The sequence below is a fragment of the Hypomesus nipponensis genome, chromosome 20, assembly GCF_054491055.1.
Source record: "Hypomesus nipponensis isolate SF chromosome 20, ASM5449105v1, whole genome shotgun sequence".
Classification (NCBI taxonomy): Eukaryota; Metazoa; Chordata; class Actinopteri; order Osmeriformes; family Osmeridae; genus Hypomesus; species Hypomesus nipponensis.
Genome location: NC_140380.1, coordinates 6109694 through 6127694, shown reverse-complemented (window position 1 = coordinate 6127694; position 18001 = coordinate 6109694). Strand labels below are relative to the sequence as shown.

The 18001-nt window shown below is 46.7% G+C and overlaps 1 protein-coding gene and 2 long non-coding RNA genes across 4 annotated transcripts; 2 read left to right on the top strand and 1 right to left on the bottom strand.

The window, feature by feature from the left end:
• Positions 1-1794: 1794 nt before the first annotated feature.
• Positions 1795-7299, bottom strand: LOC146246091 (uncharacterized). The gene is made up of 3 exons (XR_014734549.1): positions 6287-7299; positions 3865-4394; positions 1795-3437 (listed from the first exon to the last, which is right to left on the bottom strand). It is a non-coding gene; the product is annotated as an uncharacterized LOC146246091 (long non-coding RNA).
• An 81-nt stretch (positions 7300-7380) lies between these two features.
• On the top strand, positions 7381-9484 carry LOC146246090 (uncharacterized). The gene is made up of 2 exons (XR_014734566.1): positions 7381-8886; positions 9165-9484. It is a non-coding gene; the product is annotated as an uncharacterized LOC146246090 (long non-coding RNA).
• A 1714-nt stretch (positions 9485-11198) lies between these two features.
• LOC146246089 (creatine kinase M-type-like) lies at positions 11199-15251 on the top strand. 2 transcript variants are annotated; one of them, XM_084683789.1, is made up of 8 exons: positions 11199-11271; positions 12466-12674; positions 13018-13172; positions 13291-13422; positions 13641-13812; positions 13917-14040; positions 14162-14351; positions 14720-15251. In XM_084683789.1, exons 4-8 carry the CDS (start codon positions 13398-13400, stop codon positions 14896-14898), a joined length of 690 nt encoding a protein of 229 aa, XP_084539915.1. In that variant the 5' UTR covers positions 11199-11271; positions 12466-12674; positions 13018-13172; positions 13291-13397; the 3' UTR covers positions 14899-15251. The 2 variants fall into 2 exon arrangements, with proteins under 2 accessions (XP_084539915.1, XP_084539914.1); XM_084683788.1 differs by lacking the exons at positions 11199-11271; positions 12466-12674; positions 13018-13172; positions 13291-13422.
• Positions 15252-18001: the final 2750 nt, after the last annotated feature.

The following is an 18001-nucleotide window of genomic DNA, read 5'->3' as shown; positions in this document are numbered from 1 at the left end:
GCAAATGAACTATCCTAATACTGAGAACATTTGATTTAGTGCCAGGACATCCTCTCCATGCCAATATGGCAGTCCATCCCATAGATATCCAAACCAAGGCCCCCGAATATCACTGGTTAAAGAGGAATCAGCCAGAGAAGGACAAGTACGGACAGAATAACTTCAGTCAAAGGGACCGGGAACACAGTCCCCATAGGAATGACAGCTTTGTAAGAGAGGTGGGCACAGCTGTCCACCTGACTAACCCCAGGGTCGACGACTCCAAATGCACAGGAAGCATCCATCTCAGAAGCCACAGCCCCCACATAGCAAATGTCAGGATAGTCTACGGGGATCACTTAAGCACAGACCAACACAGAGGCTACCCTGCAAATAAAACAAGCATGGTAGATAAACCAAACCGCATTCGGATGGCCAACTCTAGTCAAGAATCAATGGGAGGAGAAAATTGTAAAGCGGGCTACCAGAGGAATAGCTATGGAACATCTGCATCTCAGATGAATATTCGGCAACAGAGAGAGATTTGGCCAAGAGGTTCGGCCCAGTCAGGTACCTTGGTCTGTGACGCGGGCACCCAGACTTACCTGACTATGGCACACCTGCGGCCCAAATTGGCCCCCTCCTCTGTCCCCAGAATAAGTAAGCTATGGAAGTTAACAAATCATAAACACAAGGACTGTGTATCTATTTGTAATTATTGTGTAAAGTAGAGGTATAGTCAAATCATTAAATAGCAGAAGATATTTTTGCAAAGAAAATCATACCGATTGACAGTTTCATTTAGGATTCTCATTCAGGAAAGGATGATGTTATGGTCTGCAGCCATGCATCTCCAGTCTTCTGATCTCTAAGGCAAATTAGGAACTAACATCGATCTCATGGGGCAGGGGGTTACTACGGGGATGGACTACAGGACTTGAAATAAACCATTTTCCCCCCCTTGTAGTGTGTAGATCCCAGAGGAAGACTGATGATCCATGGAGTTCTCAGCATGGCTCCCATCAGGCCTGGCAGCCTTTGCAGAGCCCCTCACTCAGTGTTCCATATGGGAGTGGTTTTCAAGCCACAGTCCCTAGTCGCGTCCTCCGTGAGGTTGGGACGCAGTCCGACACTTGTGGGCTTTCCTACAGCTGCCAGCCTCCCGCACGGGAGATAAGTAAGATGGGCGGGGTAAGGTCATCTGCATCTGTAACAATACACTACTACCCGATCCATGAACCTCATTGATTGAGTTCAAAGAAGCTACTTGTTACTTCATAGAGGTGCTGGTGATAAAATAAGCCACGTTGCCAAGTTATTGATTATGCATCTTGTAAATGCCAGCTAGCCTATACCTCCTCATAAGACACCAAAATTAAACCTTACACAAGCTCCTTTAAAAACTAGATGATTGCGTAGATCTCAAAAGAGAGTAAGTAAATGGTCTGGTCTGTGTATGGTCCCCGTGGAAGATGGCGATGAATATCATGATGTATCGCCGTGAGAAATATCCGTTTCATTTTGTGTCATCTGTTCTGTCATCCATCAACCCGGGAGCCAGTGGAGAGAGCCGCTCTGAAGGGGATCGTGGAACGTGTCAGCTTGCCCTACTCTCAGTGTCCTGTAGGGGAGTGTCTGGAGCCCAGTTTACCATGCAGCGACCAGCTGAGAACTGTGGGGGATGAAGTCAACTGCATTCTCAAAAAGAGGATGGTTAGTATAGGCTATATATATATATATATATATATATATATATATATATATATATATATATATATATATATATATATATATATATATATATATGTATATATATATATATATATATATTTAATGTTTATTTCAGGCGCAATGGCCCATACACGAAAAACATTACATACAAGAGACATTAATCTACTTATCTAAAATGCCTAACTAAAAACAACACATGGCCTATGTACAGTGTAGCAATAGTTACTCCAAAACTATATATATTAAAGTGGCAGTGTGATTATTTGTTGAGATAACCTTTTTAGGGTCAATTAGTACTCATCTCTCTGTTGTGCGTTGTAGGTCGTGGGTGTTGGACACCACAGGTCTGTCCCAGGCCTGGTGACACTCCTCTTTGTCCTGGGCACTTTGTACCTGCACCAGAAGAGACACCAGCGGATAGCCTAGCCCTGCTGCCTCGCTGTGGCTGCCAGTCACTGGGCCGTTCGACGCTACCCCAAAATAAATCTCCCTCGCATTTCTAATGAAGGTCAAGAAGTTTGGATTTCTACTTCTGTTTTTCTATATTTATTTTTATTGCTTTAAGGTTGTTTCGTCGACGCAGACTCGACACATTTGACGTAGCCGCAGGCCCATTTTTTCAGCCTCAAAATTAAGCAACTGACAACTTGCTGGGCCTGTTTGTGTATTTGACCGCTGCTTACTTTGGAAATAGCTCCACCTTGTGTGTTTTAAAGGGTACTGCGGGTATGAACGGCAACACACCCACAGGCCCAACTTCAACAATCACTGAAACATGGAATGCCGCACGGCACAAACCAAAACATCTACCAACGAAATGCTTACTACTAATAATAATTACTGTGACGATTACAGTACAGTACACAATCACAGGGCTGAATTTATGACAAGAAAGACCCGACCGTGCGTGGCTTTCCATTTGCACCAGTGTGCTTTGTATGTGCTGTGTGTGTCTGTGTGTGCGCACGTGTGTGTTATGCAAGGTAATTTATCGTTCAGCTGCCAGTGGCTTTGAAAGAGCCCCATATAAGGTCTGTCATATAGAGACAGGGGCTGCAGAAGGGGCTACAGAAGACCAGTTCCCAAAAAGAAAGGAAACATTCAGTCAGTAGAGAAGGGAGCGTATGATTGCAATCTATAATGTTGTGCTGTCACAAGTGTTTGTGACAGGTACTTCTATAAATCCGGGTGTTTCGAATCTGTTGATTGCAACAGTATTGAACTGTCAATGGAAAGGAGCCACAGTGAAACAGACAACTATCCAATCCTAGACCTTTGTCTCTGTTTAAACTGTATGTGTGTGGTCAAAGTGTTAACGGTGTCTATGTGTTGAGCCTTTGCCAAAGCTAAGGTTGGTAACTCTGCAATGAGTTGTATTATAACAATGTTTAATAGAAGGCTTTGTGCGGGCTTGTCTCATTGTCTTGGTTGTTGTTTATGCACAGCATACAGCTACATGTGTTAGTCAAAGTAGTGGTGTGATGGGAGGTACTTTCCCTTTACCAGTGTGCAAGTGTGTGGAAGTGTGGTGGTTTACTGATTATAGGGCAGGTAGGCAGGCATGTGGGGTACTCAGTGGTGAGGAGGAAAGGCCTGGGTTTGGGCTGTGGGGTCTGCACAGCAGAAACATGTCCTGAACTAGTCCCATGTAAGGAATGTGGTAGCAGGGGTTTGGAAGGTTGAGAAGAGGACAACGGCAGAAATGGTGCCAGAGTCCAGAGAATGTTCTGAAATGAGAGAGGAGGGGGGGGGGGGCAGGGAGAGTTGTCAGGTAATGAGACGGTTATGTGTATGCGTATCTTAAGTGAGTCTGTTATGGGCTCAGGAGTTAGACAAACAGGACTTCCCAGGACCAATATGGAGGGGTCTGCCCAGGGGCGAATCTAGGTTCCCACTTTTGGGGGGGCTAAGCCCCTAGATAAAACCTATAATGTTTCCTGTGACTCGGCAAAACTAGGGGGGTCTGGGGGCATGTTCCCCCAGAATACATTTTTGAAAATATCCTTTTAAATAGTGTACTCTAGTGGTTTTTAGGGGGGAGGGGGGGTTGGGGGGGGGGGGGGGGGGGCTAATAAAACTTTTGGGGGGGCTCCAGCCAAAATAGGGCTAGATACGCCCATGCGTCTGCCAGGGGTAACAGGTGGGAACACTCACAGTTGAAGGCCTTGAGTTGGGTTGCTTAGTGATTCTGAGATCAACGTTCACTCAAGAGTTGCAGGTCGAGCTGACCTTGACAGATTAGCGAGGAGACAAACGTGTTGGTCCCATGACAGGATGACGAACCTTGGGGAGTAAGGGGAATAACGTTGTGAAATAGTATCACGCAGGACGGGAGATTTTCCTCATATCAGGCTATATAATGGGTTGTATGTAGTATGCGATTACTTTCTGTGTCTTGCACAGAAAGCACCACGTGATGCATTGCTGAATGAACCATCAAGCCACCTTGACTTTGAATTTCCATCTCCGACTTTACTTTAGACTAAATCCTTCTGAAGAAAAAAAATCCCAACTGAAGTCAGGGTACATTAGCATGTGTGAACTGTAGGGAAGGCGTGTACAGTTGCCTCAGGGCTGTTTATAACGGATACCGTTTGCTCTCACCTCTCACCTGACGATTCCCGTGGGGCGGCTGACACCTGTTGTCTTGCCCTATGCTTAGTGGCAGCTCCGCATTCTGTAGCCTGGAGAGTGAGTTAGGGGTGAGTGGGATTCACGGTTAGATCCATTAAAGCTGCGAGACAGCTGAATAACCCATGCAAGAGCATGAGCTCTAGTGTAGGTGGGTGAGGGAATCTCCTGTTGGCTTTATAACTTCTAACTTGGGCCTGGTGGTTTGCAACAAGAAGGCTGTCATAGCGGGCTGATATGAAAGATTCCTGCTATTGTTCAATTGAGAACCAATGTCTTCTTGCATTTTTTATTTCACCTTTATTTGGATTGGAGAGACTGGAGAATGCATTGGAAGCATCATGCAGACCTTAACGTCTGACCTTTGAAAAGGGGCAAGGAAAACAATTTCGCAACTTGGAGCGGTGCCAGGTTGGGTTGAAAAACATACATGCGGTGTTTGCAGGACATGACATCACTGGTGACAAAGTGGAAGCACATGCAGGGTGGAATACTTGCATTTAAATACATCCACGACACATTATTCAGTAGAACCAAATAGTCGAACACCAAGAATTCTATACACACATGTTGTTCTAGCATGATGGACAGGTGGTCATTGTATTGCATGCCGTCACGCCATTTAGCTTTAAAAGTTCCCTTATAACACGCACAGCCCACTAAAGATAGCTGTGACATACGGTATTGTGGCATGTGTGTGCAATGTTAACTGGAGATGTTACCTATCGAACGTGTTGACAATTCTTTTGCCAAAATGAAGCTATTGGGAGGTTCACATTGACTTCTTTCTCGTAGATGGAGTACAAACACGGAACTGAGTCGATGAAATTTGATCTCGAGTTTAAGTGGGCAGAGCGCAGAGCTTGAGGTGGGTGCTGATAGACATGCAAGCCAGTTATAATTATAGTCTCCCTACCACACGTGACCCCCGACAGATCTGGTTTTAATGGGGGAGACCAGGCAGTGACACGCCCCACACAGATAGGCAATCCATCCTCACCATCAACCGCGACTCTAAGTAGAAGTCAATACACAAACTGAAGGCTCTAAATGAAGTTTTTGTTTGCAACTGTAGTTTCAGAGGTGCTTTGGTAGCCTACTACGACTTCGCTGCATTCCATCATTGATCCTTGTTTGCGAAAGTCTCATTCATCAATGAGATTGACGTTCTTATTGTTGACAAGAGACAAGTTTCTCTCGTTGAATTTAGAGGCTGCACATTTAGGAATGACATAGACATGGGATGTAGGGGTTGCAAAATAAATGTTTTGGGGACCGTTTATTTACAGTGGTGATGGTGAAACATTGGGGAAGCATGTGTTAAATCGTAATAGTATGTTGCACCATTTGTCAGTACGCATCTTGTTTATTCTTGGCCCCAGTTTCAGTTATTAGTCTTAAATGTATAAGTGTGATAGAGTAATAAAGATTTTTCAACATACAAGATTTGAATATGGTTAGCTAACCATGACTTAGAAAAAAAAATGAAAATGTAAACATTGTATCAACTGTATTGTTGCCTCTAAGTAAATATGTCCACTGTTTGTAATTATAATTTTTTTGGACCCCCTTTGTAAAAAAAAATAAACATGAGGTTTATGCCGTATTGCTTAAAGTTCTACAGACCTTAACTACACCAAGTGTAACTAGAATGAAGAAGCACAACTTCAGTGTTTCCATTCCATCTATTTTGAAAAGACAGGTGGAACGGTTTTACATGTGGGTGACGTAGTAAAAATACTCTTCTGACCTTTTAAAATAGATATTGCTGCTTTGGTGGATACTGTTTGATTTGTGTTTTTTACTCAGGTTTTCTTTTTCTCATAAAAATAAATGAAAGGGGTCAAACATTTGATTGATTGATCCAAATCTATCCAAATCCATCTTCCCCAAATCACACTTCGAAATCACACCACCTTAAACTCCTTCACACATGAAAACTCACATAGTGTGTTGCATCAGGTTTCAAAAGGCCAACGGTATTTCAGGATGTCAGGCACAGGTTGCCACCATGCAGTTGACATGGCTACATCTCAAGGGGTCAAGGCGCACGCATTCCAAGTGAGGACTCCATGGGCCTTGAGAACCAGTGTTCGTTTCCTCCGTTGCAGAGTTGGAGTAAATATATCCTTACAAAGAGATCATTCCTAGCTCCTGCATATCCCTTTCCGTAAACTGTCTTCGAGGATGGAAAGTGAACTAACGAGTCACTCCCTCTGTTGCAGTATGGATAGTACACTGACAAAGACAACACTGATCTGAACACGTGACGATCGTGTCACCGTATGGGCAGAGGGTATATCTGCTGGTAAGAGAGATGCCCCGTATGTGTTTGGTAGACAGAGTGAGTATTTTAATTGGATTTAAACTAAGCTCCTGCTAAATCAGATTTTACAGACTGATTGGTGACAAGATATCACTTGACACTGAAGCATTCACAGGTGTGGCAGCACAAAATAACAGATTGTGGTTCACCCATTAAAAGAATAGGATTGCCACAGGACCCATTATCTGAGTGCATTCATCCCGAATAACTTAAGGATTTTCAGTGTGTGAACACCATGGGTCTGTTTGCAAGTTTGGGGCAAACACGAGGAAGTCAAAGCATCTGCAGTCTGCTTGTGAGCAGTCCAAACTGTGAGGTGCGAGAATTTCTGTGGCCTGAGCTGAGGGGGGGGGGGGTCCATTTCCTGAGATTCGTTTTCAGGGATCCCTTGTGGCAAGAAGGTCCGCTGGTTCACATGCATCCTATCACAGCCCTGTTACGTAACTGTCCTCGCTCAGAGCTTGACAACTGCGCCGTGTAAATCCTTTGCGGCCACAATATCAGGAGTCTCATTCTCAGACGCGACGACGTAGACGGCTCCCCAACCCCTCAACCTCGCGGCCGTCATCCCTGAGCGGGAGGGACACGTCGAAAAGCACTCACTCGCGACGAGTGCCTTCCCGAGATTTGCCGTCGTCCTAAAGTGACTGTAACTGTGAGGACGTTTGGTGTGCAGTGTGCGTTGAATGGGGGGGGGGGGGGGGGGGAGAATCGTGGTGTGTGCGGCTCGAAAGTCATGGAGCCGGGGCAGAGACAAATGTGTCACCGCGCTCGGGAGTAGGACAAGCAGTAGACAGCTGGGTAACAGGAGACCGGGGTGTCGATTCCGGGCAAGGGCACCGTGACAAGCCCACACTCCACCCCTTCGTATCTCCTGACAGCGGTGTGCGCTTGATGGGAGGCATCGCGGGAGGAGGGTGAGGGCCCGCGGCTGAGGAGAGGTGGTCGTCGGGGGGGACGGGGAACGAGCGTGACATAAGAATGTGGCGAGGCGGGATATTGGGGCTGGGAAGGGGGGAACATCTTGTACACATAGTCTGGACACTTAGTAAGGACAGGAGGACACCCGAACGCGGGAACAGATATGGAGAGGGGACAGGTGGGATTGGACGGGACAGTTGCGGCACGCAGGTGTTCTGGGGTTTCCCGTTGGCCTGGTCAACCCGCCGCCAGGCAGGAACGCCAGGCAGCGCTGACCTAGGCTGTGTCTCTGCCAAATCCCTCACCTCTCCGGGACGCCTCCTGGACAGTCACAGTCTGCCTGTGTCTCTACATACGCTCTCTTTCCTTTGAAACGTCGGGTAAACGCGCGAGAGGGTGCATAGATAAACCTCCGGTGTCTGCTGATGTAATCCCTCTTCGCATACGCCTCCCAGGGAAACACCAGTATCATCGAGTTTGCAGATGATGCTACGGTCATTGGAATGATCGCTGGTGGGGCTGAGATAGCGTACAGGAGAGGGGTGGAGGAACTTGTGGCCTGGTGTCTTAATAATAATAATCTCTCCCTGGACACAGACAAGACCAAGGAGATGATTGTCGACCCAAGGAGGGAGAAGGTGCAACAAACACCACTGTACATGGGTGAGGCCGAGGTGGAAAGGGTGAAAACCTTTCAATTCCTTGGAACTCGCATCAGCTAGGACCTCACCTGGTCTCACCACCGGGGTGCGAATTACGGGGGGGTGGGGGGGTTGGTGGGGTCTGACCCCCCTAATTAAGACTTGGACCCCCCCAAAAGAGGTAAAAACAAAAGGTCGAGGCGGGGTCGATTCACACTCTGGAGAAGAAGTTGACCCCCCCCGATTGTGATTGTATAATTTGTACTCTGCTCACAACATACTCCGGATCACGGGAAAGGCCAAGCAGAGGCTGTACTTCCTGAGAAGGCTGAGGAAACCAACTTTTACCGAGGCACGGTGGAGAGCGTCCTAACCACGTCAACCATAGTGTGGTATGGACACTGCACTGCCCAGGACAGGAAGGCACTCCAGCGTGTGAACAAAACAGCCCAGTTCATCTCACAGGAGCAGCCTTCCCCCTCACTACAGGACATTTACTCCACCAAGGTCACCAGGAGAGCCCACAATATCATCAAGGACAGAACACACCCCCAGCACAGACTCTGCTAGCTGCTGCCATCAGGCAAACGCTACAGGAGTCCGAAATCTAGAACAAAGAGACTGACAAGCACTTTCGACCTGCAGGCCGTCATGCTGGTGAACAGCTCCCTCACAAGCCACCTCCCCATCACCCCCCTCCCCACACACACACACACTACATAATGATAACAGCCAGATGACACACACAGACACACACAGACACACACATTCCTGAACTATGACCGACTGCTGCTGTGACTTCATGTCACCAACTGTACTTGCAATATTTGCAACAACGCATGGTGCACTTTAAGCACTCAGGAAAACTGTCATTTTATTTCTGTGCCTTATTTCATTCTGACTGTATATATTTATATATGTTTCTCTCTTTTTAGTGTTTTATTGTAATTATGGGAGGACGGACAGAAGGAGGACATTGCAATATAAGAATTTTATTGTCCAGAGTAACTTTGTTAACTGTAAAAGAAAAAAAGAAAAAAAAAAGTTTTTTATTTATGGCTTTAATTATGGCTACTTATATTTTATTTTTATTTTTTATTCTAAATCCCCTTAGTATTAGCTCCTTTCGTATGGTTAGACCACATATTTAAGTTTCAAAATTCCTTTATGTTTAATGTATGCACCTTCCTGCCAAAGTAAATTCCTTGTTTGTGCAAACATTCATGGCAAATAAAATCCCTTCTGATTCTTCTGATTCTTTTGATTCTGATTCTGTATACATTACAATTCATACTTGAATCTTACTACCTGATCCCAAAATACACTTTTCACAACACGTGGGAATTGAACACCAGTGGTAAAAGGGTCGATGACAGTGAAAGCTTTGGCCATGAAATTGCCACGAATGATGATGAATACTGTCTTTCAATACTGTCTTGCACTAGTCCATACAGCGCTTTGGACAAACCTGTCTGCTGAATGAACATAGTCTTTATTATCATGATTTTGATTGTGTTTTGGGAGTGACTTTGCAGACACACCACAGGCATGCAGGCCACTCTATCCATAGGTTAACCTACAGTGCCAGACCACGGGTGCAACATAAGCAATCTACAATAGCTGAAAATATCAGAGGTCATATTCTATGACAGAAGACTTCAATGAAACTGTGTTCAATACGGCCTACTCTGCCATCCATTCGGGTGCTGTCATGACGCTTTCTTGAACGCGAAATCTGCATTTTTACGTCATCCACCAATGAAGGAAAGGATAGTCACAGACATGGAGAGTCTGTCATCAAGGAAAGCCAGAAGAACGTAACGCTGTTTGATCGATGGTCGAGATTCGGATCAATTCTTCTTTCTCATCGTGGGCATGGGCATCAGCTCTCGTTAAAGCAGCATGACATCATTTTGTAAAAAATCTGGTCTAGTTCTTCTAGGGTGACCTGTAATGACGGTCTGGCAGCTGTCCTTTCCAGCATCATTCAACGACAATGTGTGGTTGTCTTATTGGAGAACAGCTTCATGGTTCCATGGCTGCTGTTCCTGTACTGTCCGTCAAGGCGCAGAAATGACTCTGACTTTTTTAGGGGGTCGTTACCTTTTGTTAGGGAGGAGTTTGTTAAATCTGGATCATCATGGCACAGCCAGCCCCTTCTCCCAAAACATTTGAATCACGAACACGCTCCCTCCATCCCCCCCAAACACACACACACACGCATACATACATACATATTTTGCCTGCCAATGCTCCCAAAATGTTTCCCTCGACAACTGCTCCATGGCCAAGAGATCAGTATGTTTTAGTTGTTTAAAGAGACACGGCATGGAAACTGGATTTGCAGAAACACAACACAATACAAGCTTTAGACTCGCTTTGACGACAGACCAACAATGAAGAGAAAGCGCCAAACTTGAGACACAATTATGAGAAACCGGTGTCTTTTCACAAATCTTTGTGTTGCTTTTGTTTGACCTGGTCAGCTGGGTAATTCTTTCTGATACTTTGACCTTTGATTCAGTTGCCTTAACATATTTATACATATAAATGAAAGAGACTGGATGTCTGCAAGGTATTCCTTGAGAGAATTCTAACTTTTTCCAACCCTTGGGGCCAAACAAGAACCCCTGTTCTTAGTTGCATTTGGCAAAAGTCTTGCTCAGCTTTTTTCAGGCTGTTACTCTACTCCTCCCCTTCCCTAACACCCCCCCTCTCTGAAAACGCCCTCACGTCCCACCACAGGAGCTATGTATGGGGCAAGGGGGTGAGAGGGGTGAGAGGGGTGAGGTTGCAGCTGCAGGCTCCATCTTGGATGACTGAGATGTAAATCCTGGCCTTTCGTAAACTGAACCAAGTATCAGAAACAGCCCCTGGCCAATGAGGGCCCAGTGACTGTTAAAACGCTAGCCAATGGCTGTGTGTCTGTCCAGTATATAAGCAGAGAGCAAAGACCGAGAAAGCTGGGTGACCTCTAAATTGCCTCTGGTGAACAGGATCTGAACCAAAGGACTGTTAATTCAATTCTTGTCTTGTGTGCAGGTAAAACATTTGTTTGAACTTTTTCTTTAATTGAACACCTCAATAATAATGTGTGTTTGGAAGGAAGGGGAAGATGTATAGATTAAGTGAACGCGACGGATTCCGCATAAGTATCAAAAAAACTCAAATACTGTAACATTGTACACTGTATATGATGTAACATCAATGTGCTTTGTTGGATTACGGCAAGATCCATAGGATAGAAGAACAGGAACTTAACTGTTAACAGTAACTGTCGAATAGAAACAGAAGAGATCCCATGATGCATACGTGAGACCTGTGCAATGTGAAATGTTAGACTGACCTTACGGTATGAATACGTTCTGATCGTGCTGCAGAGCAGCTGTGGTTTGACGACACACTGACGGTTCACTCCAGCAGACACGGAGATGTGTCGACAGGTGTTTCTCGATCCCACTTGGATTGGTCTCAGGGGTTGGTTGTCTTGAGTTAGGGAAGTGTGGCTCTCTTTAAATGGGTGTTGGGCATCAAGCCGCTGGGACAATTATGCATGAACCCTTAAGGAATGTATTTATCCTGAATTCAATTGTCTGTCGTTGAAGGGAGCAGCGGTTGAGTCCTCCAGCAAAAGCAGTTAAGGTGATGGATGACGAAGGCATCGAAAGCTAATAGAAGGGCTAGACTGATTTCTGTTGTAGCTGGAGGTCTTCGGGCAGGGCTATTTGACCCATTCACAGGGTATGTGAATGTACACAACAGATTCATGTCGACAGCGATGGGGAACACATTTACAGGTGGTGGGGGGTGGGGGGCGGGGGGCGGAGGGTGTGTACCCGAAGCGGGTGGAAGGTAGGGCCCGGAAATACTATACGTGTGATCTGTGGGAGGTATGGTAGGGAGCAGGGTAGCGGGTGTTAAAAATACCAGCACCACGTGTCTCTGCCTGGTTTTTCTATTCCCAACGGACATTCGATCCAGTGGGCTTGGAATCTGAGTAATGCAAGTGTTGTGTGGCCGAGGGACGAGTATTCATCCTGTTCTGTCGCAGCTGTTTCAGGGAGTATCCATCGAAACCTGTTCGAAAGCTCCCACCCGCGAAGGACTGTTTCCGTGTTCTAGGTTCAAAGTGACAAACGTGACCAAATAAACGAACCCCCTAAAAAAACCCTCATCTCAAAGTCTCGATCGCCTCACAGTTGATTCCCTCTTGTGTTTTTCTCTCCGTCTCCGCAGTGTTAGAAACGCAATCATGCCTTTCGGTAACACCCACAACAACTTCAAGCTCAACTTCTCAGTTGAGGAGGAGTATCCTGACCTCACCAAGCACAACAACCACATGGCCAAGGTGCTGACCAAGGACATGTACGCCAAGCTGAGGGACAAGCAGACCTCCAGCGGCTTCACCTTGGATGACATCATCCAGACCGGAGTGGACAACCCAGGTGAGACGCTCTGAGAGCTTTCAGGACAGAGAAATCCCTCTCTATTCAGGCACTAGGCTGTGACTGACCGGGGTGTAGAACGAATCCCGAGCCAAGCGGCCACACTGAAGCAACACTGTGGCCTTAAAACGCGTGTGGTCGTGCGAATGCAGCAGCACTCGATCAAACAAAGTGCCCGCGTTTTTTGTCCGGCCGTCAAATTCGGCGTGCGTGCATTTGACAGTACGGCGTGACAGTTCCGACTTGTTTGGCGAGTTCTTTCTCGGTCGTCATACTCGTGTGACGACTCAACGTCATATCTCCCCGCGGCCCTCTTCCCCTCCTCACGTCCTCCTGTCCTCAGGTCACCCCTTCATCATGACTGTCGGCTGCGTGGCTGGTGATGAGGAGTCCTACGAACTCTTCAAGGACCTTCTGGACCCCATCATCTCCGACCGTCACAGTGGATACAAGCCCACCGACAAGCACAAGACCGATCTGAACTTCGAGAACCTGAAGGTAGGTTCCGGAGAGAGGGGCCCTTTAAGAAACATGCCAAAATCCCCACCAACACAGACAGATAGCAAAAGTTACCCAGACAGGTAGTCCAAAAACATTTTCCTTCCCCTCTGCGTAGGGCGGTGACGACCTGGACCCCAACTACGTGCTAAGCAGCCGCGTGCGTACCGGCCGCAGCATCAAGGGCTACACCCTTCCCCCCACAACAGCCGCGGCGAGCGCAGAATGGTGGAGAAGCTGTCCGTTGAGGGTGAGCACCGCATCTACCCGCAGACAGACATCCACGCACGGGGGGGGGGGGGGGCGGGGTGAAATGAATCCAGGGTCTGCGTTCCTCTCTAGAGAGTGAATTCTGAAATGGGTTTCTTGGCCTTCTAGAACAACATGGCTTTCAAAACAAGGGGGGGCGGGGGAGGGAAACCAGGAAAAGATGTGATGCTTTTGTTGTCGTTGCGTTTTCTTCCCCAGCTCTTGCCAGCCTGGATGGTGAGTTCAAGGGAAAGTACTACCCCCTGAAGGCCATGACCGATGCCGAGCAGGAACAGCTGATTGCTGATCACTTCTTGTTCGACAAGCCCGTCTCTCCCCTGCTGCTGGGTGCTGGCATGGCCCGCGACTGGCCCGACGCAAGAGGAATCTGGTGAGCACAGCGAATCGGATCGTCCGACACTTCACACCAATATTTCAGAAGTGGTGCTTCTGTGTTTTGGCGCTAACGACCTTTCCGCGTCCTCTGGCATCAAGGCACAACGACAACAAGTCTTTCTTGGTCTGGGTGAACGAGGAGGACCACCTGCGCGTCATCTCCATGGAGCAGGGCGGCAACATGAAGGAGGTCTTCAGACGTTTCTGCGTCGGCCTGACCAAGGTGAGCGGAAATGATCCCTCTCGCGGGGGCCCCAAAAAACGCCACCAGACACCGGCAGACAAACACCGTGACGTGCGTTCAGAGCATTGACTGACGAGAGGTTGTTGGTGTCGTCTGGCAGATTGAGGCGATCTTCAAGAAGCACAACCACGGCTTCATGTGGAACGAGCATCTGGGCTACGTGCTCACCTGCCCCTCCAACCTGGGAACCGGCCTGCGCGGCGGAGTCCACGTCAAGCTGCCCAAGCTTAGCACACACGCCAAGTTCAACGAGATTCTCGGCAGGCTGCGTCTGCAGAAGCGCGGAACAGGTTGGCGCACGCTCACACACACACACATGCCTACCCCCCCACCAGGGTGCGAATTATGGGGGGCTTGGGGGGGGCGTTTGACCCCCCTAATTAAGACTTGGACCCCCCCCCCCAAAAGAGGTAAAAACAACAGGCCGGGGGGGTCGATAGAGTTATATATATCGTTCTTATCTGTAATTGTAAATATTACTTAACGCCCTGGAGAAGAAGTTGCCCCGATTGTTATTATTAAAAAAATGTTACCCCCCTTGATTGTCATTGTATAATTCGCACTCTGTCCCCCCCCCCCCCCCCACACACACACACACTCACACACACACAGTTCTAGAAGGCACGAGTTCATCCCCCCTCTCCCCTGCTCTGCCTAGGTGGTGTGGACACCGCCTCCGTGGGTGGAGTCTTCGACATCTCCAACGCCGATCGTCTGGGCTCCTCCGAGGTGGAACAGGTCCAGATGGTGGTCGACGGTGTCAAGCTGATGGTGGAGATGGAGAAGAAGCTGGAGAAGGGCGAGGCCATCGACGGCATGATCCCCGCCCAGAAGTAGAGAGGGACGTTGGTCTTGTTTTCTTTTTGTATCGTTCAATAAAGTGCAATCAAGCCAAACCAACCCGCGCGCAGAGTAAACGGCTCGACCAGAGACTCTCCTCTCTGTTTCACCTCTTTTTCTTCCTTCCAAACGATTTTTTTCTCTCTCCCGTGTCATTCTTCTTTTTTCTTTTTTTTTCTCCTCATCTTAATTCTTCCTTCCGACTTTTTCCACATTCTGCCGATCAGTCGGTGACACCCTGGGATCAGTGCCCACTTAGTCAGGCTCTGTCTGACGGAGGCATCACCTGCATTTTGGTTGTAAAAAGTTATCATTGAACTCGATTCAATAAACTGGCCCCCAGATAACAACAGAGTCTCTCTCGTTCTTGCATCGGTGATACACATGGGCTAAGAGTTTGAATCATGTTAACATTAACATGATTAACATCATGTGGAAAAATAGCAACCATTACAAATAAATCAATGGGGTTTTTTTTACACGTCACGCTGATTATCGTTCACAGGGCAGGGATATTGCTGATATTTGAAGGTACTAGTACTTATGAAGCACAGTTTATCTTGTAATACGCTGATGGCTGAATAACAGAAAGCTGATGGAGTTATTGACTCGACAAGAAATAACATGGAGAAACACTTGCAACATCTGTGAATTTTATTAATCATTAGCTCCATGTTCTCTCACCTATCTGTATACCAAAACCAATCAATCTCACATTACAGGTTGATTCCGAGGGGTCTAAGGGCGTAGCAGTAAGCCACCAGGTCAAAGTCTCTCTACTTCAGTCTTATTGGCCTCTATTGCATATTACATCAAAGGTTCCAAAATTCAGCTCCAGGATAACAGTGCACATAACTTTAATACTGAGTCCCCCTGTAAGAATACTGTAACCAACAACCATTTAGATACCACTGGCACAATGGCTCTCCATACACGTATCATGAACATACTGAACAATTTTCCTATGCATCTCATAAGATTGCTATGGTCCATTTGGAGACAACGCCAATTCATGTAGGCTATTCCAAGGGTAGGAGCTAAAAACACGACACCTCAGCGGTCTTTATTGAAATACTCAGTGATAAGATGCTCACTTGCTATCAGTAAAAACCGAAACCAACATCTCTATGGCTTGAACGCAACCCAAGGCTTTTTGATATCAGAGTCTATCAGGATTGGTGAGAATTCCAATGAGTTTTTTTTCATCAATCACTTTGAAAGGTAAATATTTTCCGATGCCAGAATTTCAAATACAAATCTTTTTCTTAAGAGTTAAATATGTATGTCATTTTCTGAATAGATCAAGTTTCTGTGGAACACAAGATGGGGTGAAATCATTGGAATTGACCCAAAACCTGCAATCTGTATACGTGAGGGGGAAAAAGACCCCATACACATTCATTGTGTTAGTATTCGTGTCCAAAAAAACGGACTGAACCTTTACTTCATAAAGCATCCACGCATTGGTGAGAATCATTTTCATTTTTTCCCCTTAAACCCAAACTCTGAAGTCATGCAGGATTGCAGGTCGGTATTGTTGCCCATTGTCATTGACAGAAACTGCTTTAAACTAGAATTACGTCCCTTGATCTAGCTATAAATAAACCTTGAGCTCTAAGATATATACTATATTCATATATTTTATATACAGCCATAAATTGACTGATATAAATCCTGTTTTTTAACGATATTATTATTCTAAAAAATAAATAAAGTACCTGTGCAAATATCCACAAATTGAAGTGTTTCACATTTAAGACATTGACACCCTCTAGTGGCTAATTTGGGTATTAACCAAGATTCCACCGGAAGGAGCTGATTCAAGTCAAAGCAAAGTGCATTGAGGTCTATATTGCCTAATGCTAATATACACCACAATGAGAACGTCCAGGGAGTAGGAGTAGGACTAGGACTGAGACTCCCGGTCTGTGTTTGGGCCTGTCTCCGCCCCCTTTCAGGGATGTCGGGTACAGTTAGAGAGCGTTGGCGAGGGGCAGACCAGACCAAACGACACCCAGACGAGCTCAGAAAGATGGTCCGATGGCATGACGTCGTGAGCGGGGGGGGGTGACTGACAGTGGAGATTGTTTTTCAAGCGAAAATGGGAAAAATCTCAAACTAACAGGCGTGAGAAAGCAAAAGCTCATGGTGAAAGGGGGGGGGGGGGCGTATCAGACGTGAGATTCGAAATGGGACGCGTGACGGTGGTCTGGAGGCGTGGTCTCTGTCGAGTGGAGGGGGTGAGGACGGTGTAGACGTGGAGGATCACCATGAGTAAAGCCACAACTGAGATAGAGCAATAACAGTAAATCACCAGCCATAAATTGTGGCCTTTGTAGCCTACATTAAATATCACAGTACATAATTCACTCAAATTAGGGAGAGGGAATAGAAATTCGTATTGTTTTTTTTGTCTTTGTTTTTTTTTTTTTTTTGTTACATTGAACATGTACTGTAGGAAGGCATAGGGGACGGTCAGCTTCAAAGGCAGCTGGACAAACAGGGAAAAGCACTGTCTGCACTGCCTTCGTTGACTTTCCAACAGTTTGACTCTGTTTCTGTGCACTACCTCCTTCACCACCCCATAACATCCATAACAGACCAGACGGCCCATTTTCATTGGATCGACCGCTGCCAAAGCCCTCCAGGGCGTCAGAGCAGGCCACAGTGTGTATATGTGTGTGTTTCGTGTGGAACAGTGGGAGTATCCTCTGGGAGTTGTGGAGACACGAAGCCCCACTGAGACACTGTTGGTGTTCACCTCAGATGCAGTGGGAAGAAGACTAGTCCCATGGCACAGGGTGGAACCAAACCGAAGTTGCAGTGAACTTCATCGCATCGCTTCTGGAAAGATGACGACTAATTCCCAGTTTTGCCGTGAATTATGAGAGATTTGCATTTTGGCATAGCCAAGTGGCAGTCAAGGGGAATGTTCTGCAACGAGTTGCGTGTGTAGTTGCCAAAATTGAACAGTCCCCCTTTCGGTCACCACCCAGCAAGAGTTTAGCAACTGGACTTTCAAATACGACGGTCTACGCTCACAACGATGCAGGTTTTTCATGACTGCATCTCTCTGCTGATTAAAGAATCAAGGGGCATA